An 18,692-nucleotide genomic window follows, 5' to 3' on the forward strand; every position below is an offset into this window, starting at 1 on the left:
AGACAGCTGTTGTCCATCGTGAGTGAACACTGCAGGGAAACCTGGACAGCAGCAAGTGATGTAAACCTTGACTCACTGTGCTTTCAAATGGAAAACAGGGCTGTGGTGTGTATTTTGTAGGAAAAAAGGACACCACACAAGGATTGCTTTCTGTTCCCAGCCAGGAGCTGCAGAGAGGTAATATGCATTTAACTGAGGGTAGGACTTCATCCAGAGACCACAAACCAGAAACTGGTTCCATTGACAAACCAGGACTTTATTTTGGGCCCTCGTCAAGCTACTGCAATGAAAATTTCACAGAACAGTGAACTTCACCACAGACTTCAACTGCAGTCAATACAGAACTGAAAAACAACATTAGTCAATGTCCAGAGTACAAGGCTTTGCATTTCACCTTATGGAATAACCAGGATGCCACACACTCCTCTTTTTGAAAGCTGGCCCACAAGCCAACGGCTGTAGCTGAAACCTAACACACTGGAAATACCAACTCCAAGTTCTACCTTATAAAGTGTTGCTAATTTTACTCTAGCTTCTGTTTATTTAAAGTTATATTCTGCCACCTTACATGTAACACAACGCAAACACAGATCCACATAAATCAGTGGGGCCACCTGCCTGCCGAGACATTCTCAAATAACTATTGATTTTCTATCATGAGTTAAGGCACTGTGAAAAATTAGAAGGAAGGTGAATAAAACATGAAAACATGTACGATGCATACCACAGCAAATGCTCATCTAAAAGCTGTCTACCAAAGACCAACTTTTTTTATTATAACAAGGTTTATAATGGCATACTATCCAATAAAACTGCACTACGTGATTGATAACAGGCATTGTCACAGATTAATAAGAGCGTAGTGGCTGCTAATTTACCTCCATCTTGTGAGTTCATGATATTCAGAGCAAACAGCATTGCATTGGAGAACGTGGTAGCCTCTTCTTTGCTTGCAAAATTCAAGCCATAGACCTGCCGTGCATCGCGCCATTGATGAAAGGTGGGTGTTGCTTGATTGTACTTCAGTCCTTTCACAATTGAGTAATTAATCACTACCTGTGATTTGAAAGAGAGGGGCAAAGATTAAAAATAGTTTTGTTTTCAGTGGGGAAAAAAACCCAACCCTTTGGTAAAGGTTAATTAAATTGGTAGAGGCAATTCATACAGCAGCTCCTACAGGGCTGTATGGTAAGGCAGTGTGTGTTTCAGTGACAGAAGACGCACAGCTGGGGGTGGGATTTACAACAGTTCAACTCCGCCTCAGGGACTTGCAAGCTAGTTTTGCAAAACCTGTTACCTGCTCATGTTTTCTACAGCACCTCCTCAGGATACAGCTGTGCAGATACTGCAGACAGATGTCAGGAGCCAGTGCCAGCAGCTGTTGCCATCTTTTGGGGGATGATCGTGCACAACTGTCAGAAAAAGAGCCAGGCAGAGCTCTGGGCGCTAACCCTACACTACAGCAGATAGATGTTCGACTCATTGCACTGGCTCTGCTTTTCTCCTCCCATGCACCTGATCACCACCAGCTTCTTATGCTGAGAGAGTTTTTTCTCTACAATCAGATAGGCAATGACAAAATCAGACAACCAAGTATTTCCTCTCCCAGCTCCTGCCTTCCTGTACGTAATTTCCAGGTAAGGTGTGATTGCAGCAGAAGGGTGTTTCTGTGTGTTTTGATTTAATCAGCTAAATACAATGCCCCATTTACCCTTGGGCAGGGCACGGGGGACACGCAGCTGCACAGTATGCCTGGGGTCTGACCAGAAACCTCCAGTGCTAAAAGTGTAAGCTGCTCTAGCTGAAGGTGGAGAGGCAGCAGCGTCCACTGCACCACTAATAAGCCAGAAGGACCCACAGCAGAGACAGCACCCCTGAGACAGCCATCTGTGGACTGACAGTGGCACTCTGTTGTAATGCAGATTTAAGAAATAACATGCCAACAGAAGAAATAATTATTCTTATAAACAGGCACAGTGCAGTTGAAAACAGAAGGGTAGGAAATGGAGGTTCCCTCTTCATCAGCACACACAAGCTGGGGCCAGGAGGGAACCAGGGACAGAGAAACTTAAAATTATGAGCAGGGGAAGTCTGAAGTTTATTATTCAAATATAGCAAATGTGGTTCTGAATATTCAAGATTGTCTCTACAAATGGAGTTATTTTGGCTGGAGTTTTATCAAGAGCCAGAAAAATTTCTGGTCCTTGTTGAAAGCAAATCAATGAAAATCCTCCATCAACCTAGTTTGTATGGCTCATCTGTAAATCAGGCAGGCTGGACACTGGTATACAGGAGTAGGAAGAGGGACCTTGGTGCATGCTGTCTGGGGGATGACTCTTAGCGTGAGTTTTACCGTCCTGGACTTCATGAGATGGGGGCAACAACTGAAAACAAGGGAACAAAAAGCCAGTAACAAATAAAAGCAGTACCCAGTATTTACTGTTACAGGTAGACCAGCCATCCCAGAAAACCTACCAATATACCTTTTTTGCAGTCTGATTGACCAGCACTTTGGCAAGTTTTCTTTTAGTACTATTACCACATCTAAAAAACTCCAACATATTAATTAAGGTTAACAATATTTTTGTTAGATGACTGACAAGTCCTCTCAATTATAAAAGCAGAGTTTTAAAACTAATTTCAAAGATGAATGATTCCTAGCTCTGAGTTTTGACTTTTCAGTGGACTGCCAATTTAAACTCACAGAAAAACATTAGAAAAGCTCCTAATACATAAGGAGCAAATTGTTTTTCACACAGTTCTGTTTTTGAAGGATGACACTGTCTCATTGATATAGATAGTTAACAGATGTCTGATAACTAATCTATATCATTATATAAAAAATTACGGAAAGCAGCGAAGAAGCCATATACCAATAGACAATTGCAGATATACTTTATTTCTATAATGCATTTACTTACCTGAGCCAGCATTAAGCAGTGACATAGCAGATAGTCTTTGAATACTTGGTCTAGCTTTAGGCATAAATTATCCTGACGGTTATTGAACATCCAGTATCTGGTCCAACTGTTGCTCTCAAACCAGTATCGTTACTAAGTTTCCATGTAAATGCACTGGTCAGCAATCAGACCTACACTGCACTTTTTTTATCATGTTTGGTAGAAAGATACCTGGCCTGTGATTCAAAAGGAGATGCAAGGCAACCTGCATTTGGTACACATACTCCCAAGAGCTGGTTCCCTGAAAATGGGAACTGCATCGCCAGCATGCTGCGTGGGAAGCCACCCACACCAACCAGAATGAAGTGCAAACCACATTGCTCCAGTTACAGCAAAGCCATGAGTTCACTCTTACAGCTGACAGCTTAGATAGCCCTTTTTTCTTGAAAAATGGTGACATCACCCCTGTTATACCACTGAGCATTGGGAGAGCCTGTATGAAGTTGCTCATACTCGGGGAGACTTTAGATCATCAAGTAGACTCATGCCTGGATCACTAACCCAACAGTTTTAACATATAGCAATTTTTAAGCCTTCCCAACACTTCTGAGTAGCTTAACAAAGGCAAGGTACAACCAGTATCTTTGAAGAAATGTTCAGAAAGACCATGATGTTTTACCTGGCTTTGCTAAGTGAGTACTGCTCACCTACTAAAAGAATCTTCTGTTTCAAAGGACAGCACTATTTGGATCAAAGTCCAGAGCACCAGAGGGTGTAGTGCAGTTGTATAATCAAAGACAGAAATCATAAAAATCTATGCCAAAAATCATTTAATAGAAGTCAGGTAAACTGTTCAAAATTTGCTTTCCCAGAACATCGACCCAACGAACTCAGAGAATCTGCTCTGTTCTGAGGGTTTGATCCCTTCAGTCGAATAGGCAGAATTTGAATGTTGACCTTCAGTAATCCCCAGGAGGCCTATACATGTTGCATGTCTTTAAACTCAAAACACGGGCTTTAAAACTGGGAAATGAAACATAAAGTACCCAGAGTTTCGTTTTATCTCCATTAGCTCATGCTTCTAGAAAACAGAAAAAGGAGGAGGGGTTCTCCTGCTGTTGTTAAGAAAGAGTGCATAAAGGCATCTTGTACAGATGGTGTGGTGGCTCTGCAAGGCACATGATGATAACTAAGTGCTTGAGAGCAGTAATTAAAATAAAGAAGGTCTCCATGTTTGGAGCATAGGGGGTTTTTTACAGGTGTTTCTAAGGGATCCTTACTCTAAAGCTCCGTATGTCAGTAAGATAGCATCTGCCATGCTGAGCAGACCAACAGTTCATCTTTCAGTCTTCAGTCGTAGTTTATAATAGGTGATTAGAGAAACTGAGTGGAAATCTTGCAGAAAAAATTAATGTGTTTGTCTATAACAAACAGTTCTTCCTATATCTCTTCCCTCAGAGTTTGTCTTAAAAGCTGAAATGTAACATTTTGTGTGCCTATTTTTTTCTTTTCCAACCCCTTTTAGTATTTTCTATCCCAAACCAAAGTAGTCCTGTTACTGATATAAATGTCTGTGTTTTGAACCCTGTCAAATTCTGGATTTCAGTGACTCATATGGCAAGGAGTTTCGCAGAGCAGTTGTGCACAGCATTAACATGTTAACAGCTTCCCATGGTCCCGTCACTATAATGTTAAAAAAAGACTTGCCTCACTTCTGCCTGGTACTGTCCTTCACCTTGTTATCTCGGTTTCAAGTGCAGGCTCGCTGGGGCAGGCAGGTAATTTTGGGACCTATTGAAAAGCCCAAGACTGAGAAGCCCTTCCCTCCACAGTCCGTAGGCTACAGCGATGGCGGTGACGGCTGACAGGACTCACCGGCATGGGGCTAGAAGGGACCGGGTGGGCCTCAGGACCACGCCTGAGGTGTAACCACAGCCAAGGCCATGGGAAGAGTTCCCACACAAGCCTTACCACCGGCACTCTTGTTTATGGAACCAGGGCAAGATGTTTGCTTGTTTCTACAGAATATGAAATGGTTCAGAAGTTTCTCATCAGCTTGGGTTCTGCCACACCATCAGAGCTCAGAGTCCTCTCATGGGGAGCAGTTGCATGAGTGCTAACACACAGGGAGGATACGGCGTAGCAGCTGAAGGCTGCTACAGTACAGGCCAGATTCTTTATTTCTGTAAGCAGGCCCAAACCTGACCAACTTCTAGTGAGTTACTGTGGTGATCAATTGGTTCTTTATTTTTCAAAAAAACACGTGGTTTAGTTTATATCCCAAGAGTGCTGTTGCCATTTCAGTTTTGGCTTTGGCTCAAACGTAAGATGTCCCACCTTCCCCAAGGCCCTGTTCTCACACTCACTTCCTAGCCACGTCAATTCACCAAGCCCTCAGGAGATATGATTCACTTTTGACTCCCACCTTCATCCCCGCCTATTTGTTCAGCACATGCCTTCCAGTGACGAGACTATGCTGAGCTGAAATCACCTGATATAAAATCATAATTTTAAACCCTCAGTTGATCAGGACTCTGAAATGGGGAGCTACTGCTTGTCAGCTAAGCCATAAAGATGGACCACTTGCATGTTTTTAAATTTGTGAGCTTCCTGATGGTGACTGAAGCTAACGCATTTCACCTTTACAACAGGTTAGGTTACGACTGCTGGCAAATTGCAACATGGGGGTAAACCACTTGCTTGCAGCTGCTGGGCTTCAAGAAAGTGAAGGTTGCAAAGAAACATCAAAGCTCGTCTTGTCCAGCAATTGTAATACTGATCTGGCCTTAGCTTCAAACCAGTTCTGGTCTCTGTGGCTACTTCAGCACTTCAAAAGTCTGCTTCTGGTTTTCTAAAGATTACTGCTCGTGCCAGCAGGAGCCTATGCAAATGCACATGTCTGTGCAGAGCAGAAAGGGGAAATCATGTACCACTGATGTGTAACTTAGCTTGCTGCTGCTGCACGCAAGCATGTGATGAGCATGTCACACAGACACATAAGGAGAACAGGAGGTCGGGTGACCACTTCCCGGTGGTGAGAATGATGCTCAAGTTCTGCCACTTTAAAAAACATATTTTTCTGTGGTGAACCTTTTAGACACCGTCAGCTAGAGAAGAAGATAAGCACAGATAAGTTAGACAGAATGAGAAGATGGTAACACGTGCACCAAAAAAGGGGCTAGAAGACAGAAAGGCAGCTAGACAAAGACAACAAAAGGAGTCTACAGAAGAAGATACGTGACAGAAAAAAACCAGAGGATGAAAATCAAAGGGAGAGATTATTAGAGCTGTAATAGAGAACAAGAAAAATTAAAAGGGAGACATTAAAGGTAGGCAGGGGTGAAGTCACGAAAGTTACTCTAGTCTGTGCCTTGCCAAACAGCATGCAATAAAACTTAAAATTGTTCCTCCATGGTATTGTTGTGTTACATATTTTAAACTAGTTTCTCAACTCTTGGAAATCTGTGTAGCTTCATTATACGCCAAATCACCTATTCACTGAAGATCAGCCCTTTTCAGAAAAATATGGCTTTCCTGGCAAAGCAACAGGTTTTACTAAAACCTTACTTTCAGTGTGATTTAGCAAAACCTGAGAGCAAGCATGAAATGGCTTGTATAGAGAATTATTTTAACTGAAATGTATTTTTGTTCTTGTTAAGACCTAGCAAGCTTACGATTCCATGTGAGACTCATATAAAATATATTAAGTTCTGAATCTTGGGACTTTCAGAACGTTCCTTTTAATACTACTATGCTATGCTGTCTTTAATTTATTTATAATACTGGATTTTTGTCACCATATTGAAGGTGAATACTTTCTTTTAGACAGTTTTAACTAAGGCAACCTGTACTTTTTTTTGTTTATTTGAGGGAGGAGCTTTAGTCTTTAAACTCTAGAAAAATAGATTCTTCTATCAGTTTCCTTCTGAATTGAGATGATTTTCAGATGGCATGCAGCCTTTTCATAAGCAGGAACATTTTCAAGCAAATAGAATGTTACAGTTAATGCAAAACATGTTTAAAGTACAGATCAAGATTTGACTTTTTAACATATCCTACTCTTTAAATTGTATACTCTGATTAAGACAGACCTCTGGTACACGGTCTTCCTTAGATATATATGTAGACTTCATGACTTGTGCTTTTTTCACACATGAGCTATTTTTTTACATACAGCTATTCAGACCCATCTTAGATCACAGTCACATGAAAATCATTTACATTCACCTGCTGGCTGCGTAAAATAAACAGCTAGCATGGCCTGTTATAAAGCAGCACTGGCTTTCACAACTGGGTAAGAAGCCACTGTACTTAATTTATTTTTGAAAATATTTTCTACTTTCAAATGGAACTACATTAATATATTGCCTTTGCTCTACTGAGAAGGATAAAAACAGTGGCAAAAGATATGGCAGATGTATCAAAATTTCACTGCAGGGAGCTGAAACCCAATGTGCTTAACCCTCCAATCTATTTCTATTCTGCTTTTCCTTTTTGCAAAATGATGACTGTGTACAGGGACAGTGCAGCAAAGTCATTATCCAGTCCAGTAAGCAACCTGACTAACTTTTCCAGTTGGCCCAAACATCATTACAGCTGACAGCTGAGGGGCATCATCTGCATTTCCATGAGCAGATCGGTCAATTCCAACATTTGTGGCAGCTGAGAGGTGGCAGTGCCCCAGCTCCTGCTCTCTGCCTTGCCTTGCCCTGCCCCTGCCCATCTCACACTGGCAGTGGTGCTCATCACACCTTCCCAGGAGGTGCCGCTCTCTGAACTAACAGAAAATCAATCACCCACTTTTTTCTGATCCTTCTGCCAGGTTGAGCGCCTGAGGTGAGTACGAGAGGCGGGCAGCCAGTGCCACACTGGCCTCATGCCAACACACAGAGGGAATCCTTGACAGAAACTTCTGCTCTAAAATGCAAATGCCACTATGGTATAGCAGTGCTACTCCACCCAGGTACATTTTTGTAATTTAGGGTCTAAACATGACATTTGGTTATCGAGCTTCTGATGGCATGCACTGCCCAGCACACTGGTGAGCCAGGCTGCTTGCAGCCACACCGTGGCAGCCCCGCACTGAGCACCACCCTTTGGGGGCTGAGGGGAGTCTGATACCAGTTCTGATAATCTAAATCCCATATAACTCCTTTAATACCCCAGGGAGGTCCCACAGACTTAGGCTCCTGTAAATCAGATCACAGTGTGCACCTAGGATTTTAAAACGCATTACGAGGAACTAATTACTTACTACAGTAATGTAACAATCACACTTTGTGAGATAGCAGTGCAGAACGATTGATTTCTATTTTTTTTTTTTTTTGCAGTACTGAAAACCTGCAAAAGATAAGTTAGGGGGAGCTGAGAGCAAAACCTGCAGAATACGACTCATTTCACAAGCGAAAAATGAAGGGGGGAAAAATAACGTCAAAACCTCTCTGGCATCTACCAAAAGTTCTGTTTGCAAATAAGAAGTAATAAATTATGATACATTCTGTGTGCAAAAAATTGTATAAAATCTAAATGACTGCAGTAAAAAGACTCACAGGCACCTTGCAGGGAGCAGGAAATGTTGCTAGACTGCATTAAATATAGAACTGATTGTATCAAATGAGATCAAAGGTTAATTTACAGGAAACTCGGTACAGTTACTCACTTGTTGATCTTGCAGTTTAACTCCAACTACCCTGAAGGTGTTAGTGGCCGTGTTGTGGTATATGTTGATTCTGCTGAATCCCTGCTGTCCAGGTTTTATTGGCACCCATTTCTTACTGGTATCGTCATAGACCATAACTGAAGCTCGGGCTTGGCAAATACTCTGTTCACTGGAGAGCAAAAACAAAAAAATCAGGAAAAAAAGCAGTGAATTTGCTGTGTACTACTGGAGAAATCCAAAGGAAAAAAACCAACAGAAATTATCAGAACTACTTACAACATATGTTTTCTAAGACATCTGCTAATCCTTTGAACGCAATCTCTCTGTTAAATTAAAGCTGGCATGTATGTGTTCATAGATGTAAAAAAACCCCAGTATGCTGTTGTTTGGAATGGATAATCTATTTTATATAAAAATATTAGGCCCTGAGGAATAACCTGTATCACATAAACATTATGAAAACCATCCAACAGTATGAATGCTCCATTTATTTTATGTACCTATTGGCAAGTGAAGCCTTTCACATTTGCATGAACACTTAACAATATTTTACAGCTTACTGACAAAATAAACGTGACATCCACAGCTGAGTTACACATTTAGAACTGGAAGCAAGCAGACCTTGAACCAAAAGCCACGTTAGGTAAACTGAAGACATCAATTACATTAATCCAGCTGACGCCTAATACCCAGACCTGCTGACGCACTTACAAGTCCCAGAATACATGTGCAAAACACACAGGAACTCTTTTTCCCTTCACCCTAGTAGCAAGAAAAGTAGGAAAAGGGAATCCATGAATGTCTGCATTCCAGTGTTAAAGTACATAGGCATTATTTCATACAGCATTAATAACTATTTTTTTTTCTGTAGATTTACAGGAAACCATCAGCTCTTTACTTCTCACTTGCATATTCGTGAGTAATATACGCGTACTAGGTTCCTGCTAAAACACACCTCTCATGTGCAAGAAATGCCGCTGGCAAATACATTTGAGATGACATGTCAAAACAGATCAGGATATCAGTTCCTGCTCTCCTGACTTCCCAGCCACTTTTCTTACACCAGAGAAAATAAGAGTTCCTTATACAAAGAAAAAAATGAATCCTCCAAATTTTGGAGATTTGAGATTGTCAAATGTAACAGGATTTTCAATAAGCATATAGTGCATCTTAGGCCTAAATAAAACTGTTAGTATTTATGTCCTACAAAAATCTAAAGTTCATGACCATGCTATTAACGTTAGATCTATATGTAATTATATATGCCTCCCTTCCTTAGCCCAAGCTATATTAAACAGTTTTCAGCAGCACAATATCGAGTGGTAATCTGCTTTGCACACAAATCCTTTTTTTCCCCGCTCTTGCATACACTTCTTTGTGTTGGTCTTGCCTCTGTAATGCCTCACTGGCACACACACAAATAAACGGGAAGCTCCTGGGTGGTGCTAAACCGTATCGCTGCACTGCCACTGTGCCGAATTACACTGCTTGTAAATGATACCAACTGCTGCAAACCCACACCCACCCGACCCCGCCACTGTCAGCACTTTAACGAAAGGGAGCGTGTTACTGTAGGTATTAAGAGGATCTGGGTAGATCACAGCAGCAATTTTCAATCTTTTCTGATTTGTGAGTCTCAAAAAGATTTCCAAGGCACATGCATCCCCCATCGTACACTGAAGCCTGCTGACTGGCTTGTTTTATCAGTCACTTCACATAGCCTCCAGGTAGCCACAGACCTCCTCCAGGCTTTAGGTAAGAGAAAACTCCTCACAGCATTTACAGAGGGAGCAATGACACTGGCAGACATGCCCATAAAGAACAAGGCAAGAAAATTCAGAATACATTGTATTTTTATTAGATAGCACGGAAACAGCTAGAGTCTGTTACCGGGGCAATATATTCAGATCAGAAAGACTAAACATTATTTTACTTATATTCTTCAGAATTTATAAAATTGAGCTCATCCATCAGTTGCTGTTGCTTTGTTATGTGAGATACTTGGAAAACAGCTGTGCCTTTTCTGATGTACCTACCCAGCAAACACCTCTCCCTTCTTTTTTTAAGGTAAGCTAATGTTTTGTGGCAGCTTCTCCATATCTGACACTAGCAGCTGAGGGATTTGAGCTCTCTCCAGCCTGCCTAATCCTCCAGCTGGTGCAAGAGCTGCAGACTGGCAGCAGCAGCAGCAGCACTGCTTGCATCCTCCAGACCTGTCTGGAGATGCTCAGTCTGCCTCAGATTCACAGACGGAGGAGGATGGGAGAGAAATGCACCAGCCAAAAGGCAAGTACACTGGATTAGCTTTTGCCATGTAGAAGTGGAATGGTTAAAAATAATCTTCAGTGTGGTCTTGTGGCTGGATGGTGCCCGCCTGCCTGTGCTATCAGGTGTCTCGTGCCACCTCGACCTCCAGAGCTGGGGTAGCATCAGCTGCCTGGAGCCACAGCAACCCCCTGCCCAGCAAGCTTGCTGGCTCCCAGAAAACATGGTCCCCAAGAGAGTCACACTCATCCCCGGTGCCACTGGGTCTTTCTCCTCAAGACTTGCTGGTTGCTACAATCTTCACTGTACTAAATTAAGCAAGAGCACGTCATTGGTTTCACCAGAGCAAGCCTGGGACCCAATGTTGCCTTCATTCCAGACGAATTTTGGAATCCACAATTACCACGGGCTCCTTGATTAGTCAAAATTAATTAAATTATGCTTACATACAACAAAGGGAATGCACTCAACCATACAGACGTGAGGGCCTTACCGTAGCATTATTCATAATGCCAGATTCCAGTAGATAGGTAACTTTGCCGTCAGATTTTGCTGCCACTAAAAACTGCAGCGAAGGATCCCTCTACAACATGACTGAAATACGGATATAGACCCCAGGAGCAATATTTAATGCATGGCAACCAATTGTTATTGTAACATAAAGCAACACATCAAGCTCAATCCCTGCTCTCCCTGCAGTCAATGGAAGGTTTTCATCATTCATTTAAATAGAAACAGGATTAAGCCTGTTATCTGGCCTCCAGTGAAATAACAGAAAGAACATAAACCAAGTACAGCACAAGGGGAATCCTTTCCTGCAAAGCACTTCATCAAAGCACTTTCAAAACCTAAAATGCCCCCAGGGATCCATTGCTAGCTTGCTGTCTCACCCTAAATGGAGGTGTAAGTCTTTACGCCTGAAGACTCTTTACTCATCCTACCCATGAAAAAGCACAACCGTCCCATTGCCATTTTAAAGGAGCTTCCCTGAAAACAGCCTAGAAAATGCTCCTCTTACAAAGGTCAATAAGAATCTCACTATTACCCTCTATGGAGTCCATTTTTTCAAACATAAATCAAAAACCAGTGGTTTCACAAAGCTCCAGCAAAGGTTTCTGTTATTTTTGGGACAATATACCATTGATACTTATGTCAACTACACGTAACAGGTAATAAATATGAGTTTTAGTCACACTATTGTGCATAGTCACATTCCTTCTCCATGAGAAGTTTGGCAGATGTTAGCATATATACACAAAATCATGACTGTAGACTTCTAGAAGTTGCCTTATTTTCCTAAGTATACACAAAAGTTAATGAAAAATGGGCACGTGTTGAAGAAGATCCATCAAGTTTCACACACTATGCCAAATATTACTAATTCCCCTATTGATTTTTTTATGTTACATTAACATGCAAACTGTCAGAATCAGGTTTAAAATACTTTCTCCTAGAGCCTTTATTTAATTTAATACAGCTTTTGGTGGGTCACCAAATCATGTTCACAGAAGGTGTAACAAATGACCGCAACTAACCAACTTCAGGGTTAAACACCTAATTCTGTAGACTCTACTCCAGCATGCCAGCTGCACCAGGAGAATTTCACTATCTTTTACAGACACAGCTGTTTCCTTGGGGCAAACGTTCACTTAGCACAAACTGTGAAAACTCCCCTGATAGAAATCAAGGTATCGTGCTCAAACCTATAATGGATCTACCTTGTTTCAAGCTACTTGTGATTCTCTCACCTTCAAACAAGCTGTTTGCTGGTATTAGGAAATGCAAACAGCTACTTTTACAAACATTTACCTTATTTTGTATTTCCACCTCCCATCCATTTCCCCACCCCCAGCCTTAAAATGATCAATAATTACAAATTATTTCAGACTGATCCAATCATCCTTATTGGTGTCAGAAATTGTTCATATTACTTTGCCCCAGGCTTGTCCTACCTGGGAGCAAACCCTCAGCACAGAGAACACGTGAGATAACTCACATCTCACTCTGTCCCCTGAGTCTGCCTTCAGAAAGTCACAGTTGTGTGGTTAAACTTGATGTGCAAGGAACAGATGCCGATGCTGGTTTAAGAAGCTGACAGAATTTTCTCAATGTCAGCTTAAACAGCTAACAAATACAAAATCCTCTATATGGAGATGTGTGGTCTGTGCAGTATGTATCTGTGTAAACCACAAAATTAGTGAGCTACAAGCCATGTTCCTGCAGCATTTAAAGTGTACTGCATACTCTAATTGTCTGATTTGCTAAACATTTTAATTGGTTCCACTACAACAAATATAATAATGACTGGGATGCAGGGAAAGTGTTTCAGTAGTAATCTTTACAGAAACAGGTGGACATTTGTCTCTGAGAACTGGATTAACAGAACAAAAAACTGAGAAGACCCTCTGAACACAAGTCACTCAGGTCATCAGGACTCATATAGACCGTAACAGAGACCTGAGTCATTACAGACAGAACTCACTGTAGTGCAGTGGCTCTCCAGCCTTCCCACCAGAGAGTCATCACCAGCTTTGCTCATGACTCCATTTCTCGTTGGGAGCCTCCTTGCTCCAAAACATTGGTCATGCTTGTGACTCTCTCTGCGACCTCCTTTATCAAAGTTCCCTCTGCAACCAAACTCACAGGACAGATGGTGTCACCCAGCCTCTGTCCCAAAGCACTGAAGCAGTCCTCAGCTTGCACTCGTTCCTGGTTGCCTGCCTGTGCAGAGAGACCCCTCCAACAGCTCTGCCCTTGCCCCAGTCAGCCTGAAGTGAAGCCCAGTTCCCAGGGGAGCTGCTGTTTTTGGTGCCCTGCTCAGCTTGCATGAACACATTGAAAACCTTTGGTCTGGGCCCTTTGTGCTGGGCTTCGGCTGCATTGCCAGTGGGAGATGAGCCTTCCACACTGAGCATCTGCTGCAGGTGCCTGGCCATTGCTTTTCTCCACTGTTACGCTCCAGCACCTAAACAGTTTAAGATTAGTTACAGGAAAATAGTACAAATACAGCTTCCTTCCTAAGCAACTCTCAAAAAGACTGATGCTGATAAATAAAGTCATGACACACCTGCAAGATTTTACAGAGTGGGAAATGGAAAAACTGGTACCTACAGTGTTAACAAGAGTAAGGTGAACATCAGTTTATCTCCACAAGGAAGAGTACTCTAGTACTATTCTTTCTGCTAGCAATGAGACATTCATTTTGAATTCTCTATTACATTGGCATACCCAGCAGGAATTGCCATGCACAATATCTTTTGCAGACACTTCAGCTGTAAACCAAAAAAGAGACAATTTATAAGGGACTCGAGTCTCACACTAAGCCAGGACTTTGGGAGATGAGTTGCTAAATTTGGGAACATGCATGCTATCCTGGCATGACCAGAGAAACTCACATAACCTTCTGTCACCCCTCAGTGCTCTTGAGCATGGAAGAAGTGAGCAGAAATACAAAAAAGAAATAAAGTACACAAAAAAAGTATGCAGCGAAGGAGACATTCCACCTGGGTCTGACTGTCAGTCCAGAACAGTTCAGTCTTCAGCAGTGCCGGTGAAAGTCTGCAGAAAGCCCTGACTTCTTGGTGTCCACCATGGCACTTGACCAGCACGTCTGCCCATCAGTGGAGATTTAGGGCCAGTGGAGTGGCTACAGATTGATGCCCTTGTAAGCCAGTACATTTGCACAGTTTATGTGGCTGAGATTTTGAAACTATACGGTGGAGTTAATTTTAACCCATGACTTTTCTGGTAGGTTTTGCAAACTGAAGCATAAGAATTTAAATGATTCTAAGGGGAGCTCCAGTCAGCAGTATCTCACCTCAGTGTCTTAAATAAATGCTTTAAGAGAACTGCTTTGCAGAAGGCACTTCATAGAGGAAGCATAGTGATTTAGAGAAGTACCATTGCTACCAGACAGCCAGACTCCCAGAGCCAAGCTGTGCTCCGGGAAACTCTCCCTTCAACTTCCACCTACTCCAACAAGGTAGGGTCACTGCTGTCTCCCAGTGGAGACACTCCACTGCTTCGTTAACGCTTTGATCCACACAGCATTTCTTTCTGCAATGAAGTGTGGTTCACCTTCAGATTTTGCATATCATCTTGAAGATATACTTTGCGAGTTCCTAAAAGTAAATATCAGATAAATGTTTAGAAGTTCCTAAAAATTAGTCAAGTAAATGGCCTGGGAAAACACTATGAACCCAATTAGTCAAAAACAGTAAAAAAGCAACTTGACTAGATCAGGTCGCTATTAATATAAACGATTTCCCTTCACGCTTAAATTACAGAAATAAAAAGAAGAAGTAACTAATCTTGTAAAATAGACATTATGCAAAACCCAAAACCGAACTGTCAAGTGAAAATACATGACAGAGGGCTCTCACTCACGGGACAACCATATCCATATTTCAGAAGAACAATACCTTAAACAAAGGCATTGAAAGATCATAATCTTAACTAATAATCAGGAGATGCAGATTTGTAAGTGAATACAGAAAATCAACATAAAGGTCTTTCATTTAGGCTCACATTGCTTTGCCTTGGTTTCCCTTCAATCCCAGAAGAAATGCAAATAAACCTGTGACAATTCCCCTGGAGCTGATGGAGCTAGACCAGGAATGAAGAAGGCTCGCTCCGTCAAGTCAGCCTCTCCCTCACTGCCAGCAGATGCATATTAATGTAGCATCACCATGAAAGCTTAATTACCATTTTACACAATCATAAATTATCCTGTGAGGCTACAACCAAAACACAGACCTTCTGCGTTTATGACAGTACATGCTTTACTTCCCACCCAGTCATGTTAACCCTGGTCAACAAATTCCCTGCCACCCCCACGGTCCCCAGATACTTACCTGCTTGCCATCGAGGAAGACCTAGTCCGGTAATCCCACAGGACTATATGCTCAAATCCAGCACGTGCACTTAAATCCAAATAGGCTACTTCACCTGATTACTGCGCAGAGGACAAATTTGGCAGAGACAAGCCAGGAGCCTCTATGAAGGCTTATAAGCAAAACAGGAAAGGGAAGCACTATTGAGAGAGCATAAGGGCAGGAAGTAACACTTACTTGTACGGCAGGGGCGGGGAAGGGGCTTTAAAGAGGAAAAGTGTTCTTTCTTACAGCGGATTTACTGAACAAAAGTCCAAACACTATAGATTAAGATTAGATGCACCGCCTCTGCCGCACCAGTAGCATGGCTATTAAAAATATTTCACTTATTTTCTCAAGGCACGGGTTCACTGTTCAAGAAAAAGCAAAAGCAAACAAACCTCAGACCCAGAAAAAAATTGCTGTTACTCATTTATGGCATGGGTGTTTGCACGGTGCAGAACCAAGGGCCCCCATCCCACCTTGCAGCCAACCTGGCGTTGCCTACCGGCTGGCTGGGGGCCAGCTCCAGCCCAAAACTTGAACTGGTGCAGCATGGTGTCTGGGATACTGCGTGCTGGCCCTTACCTCCCATGGCAATACAGCTTTTGGATGGGAGACGCCTTACACCTGGGTGACTCAGGGTCCAGCCAGAGAGAAAGCCTTTTTTTTTCGGTTGCTCTCCAACCCTGTCATCCTACTTGGGACATCACCGTAAGTACATATACTAAGAAATACATCTTCATGGAAGGAGGTAACCGATCAAGCAGCTTACAGAAGGACACGGGAGAAATCTCCAACATTTAAAAAACAAGACAAAATTTGCTCCCAGGGGTTTGCAGGCAGTGCGCGCCCTGCCTCCGTCACCAGCAGCAGGCAGGCCCCCAGCCAGCTGGGACGGGGAGACAGCAAGGATGAGACTTTGTCACCTCTTCCCTGCGTGCCTGTCTGACCCTGCTAAGACTCCCACAAACAGCATGCAGGATTTGGCTTGAAGTAGCCACTATGGAGATCACAGCCATGTGCAAGAGGGTACCTTACCTCACAGCATCTGCTGTAGAAGACATGCCATCCACTACTGCCTTTCCAGGTTAGTTCTGTCTACCAGCCTGTCTCTTTTTTAATTGGAGCACCTTGCAAAACTAAACCTCTTTGACTGTTCTGTGCCCGCAGGAGACCCCCGAGAGGCTACAAGCTTTCATTTCCATATTGCCATGAGTTGCCTACATACGTGTCTGCATGCATCCACGTTCCCATTAACAGGGAGGTTGGCTTTTCCCTGCAGTAACACTCTCACCTCCCTTGCTGTCTCTGCAAGCTCTCATTGCCTTGCTCTGCTGCTCCGTTAACTGGGCACTGCCATTTGGCTATAGCAGCAAGATGGCCTATCAACACAGATTGAAACTATGCAAATTTAGGAATAATAATTGATAATATTGCAGCAAAAAGAACGAAGGTCTTAAAGAGCAGAACAGCAAAATAATACTTTAATCCTACCTCACCTGGGGTAAAGCTGCAGCAGTTTTGGTGGGCTACATTTTTAGAGCCCCCTGAGACCGATCATCCTTCTTTTCCCCCCATTCTTCCACTTGGCAAATTTGTACACATGGATGTAAACACCTTGCAAACACAGTCTAGTCTTCCCAGCTTTGCCTCAGGGTATGGCAGCATTATGGCATGAGGAGATTAACAGTGCAGGGAGAACTAATGCCAGGAAAACGCAACAGGGAGAACTGGATGGACCCTGCTGTGGTCTGGTTGCAAGTAGAGAAAGCTAGGGTTTTCCTCCTGTTTTCACTTATCTTTTTTTTTTTGGAGGGGGTGGGCGGGGCATTGTCAGCATGCTCACAAATTCTGTTAATGTGTCTAGATATGTCATCTGTTATCTGTGATTACACAAACATGGACAGTGCAAACACAAAGTGCAAACAGGCGCAGAATAAACCCACCCGACAGTCAGAGATCCCAACTGCCTCTCCCTAGCTCAGGCCGTCGTGAGCACTTTTTAACACACATTGCTTAAGAAAATACTTTTCCTGTGGCATGACTTGAGCCACCCCACGATGCGATCTCAGGCAGGTAGTGCAGGATCAGCACGTGGAAGGGGAATGGAGAGTTTGCAGTTACTTGTGTGTCACCGCAGCATTTTGCTGAGCCACTTTGTGCCCGCCTGTGCATTATACAAACTAGGAACAGACATGTTACCTCATCTGAACACAGTTCCCTAAAGTGCAATGCAAATGAACTATTTCCCTCCTCTAAACCATTGCAAAAAAATCTTTTTCACCTACTTTGATCCCTTTTGCCCATTTGCCTGAACTTGACCTGAAGCAGGGGCATGCAGGGTGCAGACACCAGGTAGTCTCCCAGAGCACCCCACAAACTGCACAGCTGCTCAGCTCTTTAAGACCTGCTGGAAACACAGCAAAGACCCATGATTTTAGTATGAAGGCTGGATGTAGCAACACATGCACATGGACTTTCTCTGGGTGTCAGCACCAGAAGCTCTGATGTCTCCACTGATGTAAGCAAAACCTGCAGAGCCCTGAGGAGACCAGTCCTCAGCAGATCACAGAATTCCTCACGTCCCTGCAGTTGTTTCAGAGTGCAGCATATATGTGAATAACCTTAGATCCCTGTTTAATATAATAAGAAGAGAGAAGTGTAACAAATATGATGAATTTGGCAAGGCACACCAGCTACATACACACCTCAGTGCAGTTTGTTGGAGAGCAAGGGCTACAAACACCACTCTGCATGAGCAGAGGAGCAGAGTGCTTTTCATGTTCACTGGTTTTCCTGTTATAAAAGATTGTTTTCATGGTCCAACTGAAAGACCTGCAGAAACTATTGGTGAAATGGCACCTAGTAAAAACATGGCTGTCAAAGTCTGGTTGATCTCATGGTTGCTAGTGCATCGCCTGTTCAGTTGCAGCTTCTAATTCCTCTGCAGTAAATCTCTGTGTGACTGAATGGTTTCCGTTTTCAACTGATGGG

The 18,692-nt window shown here is 42.8% G+C and overlaps 1 protein-coding gene across 3 annotated transcripts in view; it reads right to left on the minus strand.

Annotated features, from left to right (window-relative positions):
* Positions 1 to 18,692, minus strand: part of EVL (Enah/Vasp-like) — a 157,367-nt gene that overhangs the window by 68,315 nt on the left and 70,360 nt on the right. Inside the window, exons 1-3 of one of the 3 annotated variants that reach the window (XM_055716738.1) lie at positions 15,678 to 15,846; positions 8,560 to 8,728; positions 879 to 1,056 (exon numbers count right to left, since the gene is read on the minus strand). In XM_055716738.1, the coding sequence (XP_055572713.1) occupies positions 879 to 1,056; positions 8,560 to 8,728; positions 15,678 to 15,688 (358 nt within the window). In that variant the 5' untranslated portion in view covers positions 15,689 to 15,846. Of the gene's footprint in view, positions 1 to 878; positions 1,057 to 8,559; positions 8,729 to 15,677; positions 15,847 to 18,692 lie in introns of those variants that run through there. The other 2 variants (XM_005438854.4, XM_055716737.1) reach the window with 2 other exon arrangements.

This window comes from Falco cherrug, chromosome 7 (genome assembly GCF_023634085.1).
Source record: "Falco cherrug isolate bFalChe1 chromosome 7, bFalChe1.pri, whole genome shotgun sequence".
Classification (NCBI taxonomy): Eukaryota; Metazoa; Chordata; class Aves; order Falconiformes; family Falconidae; genus Falco; species Falco cherrug.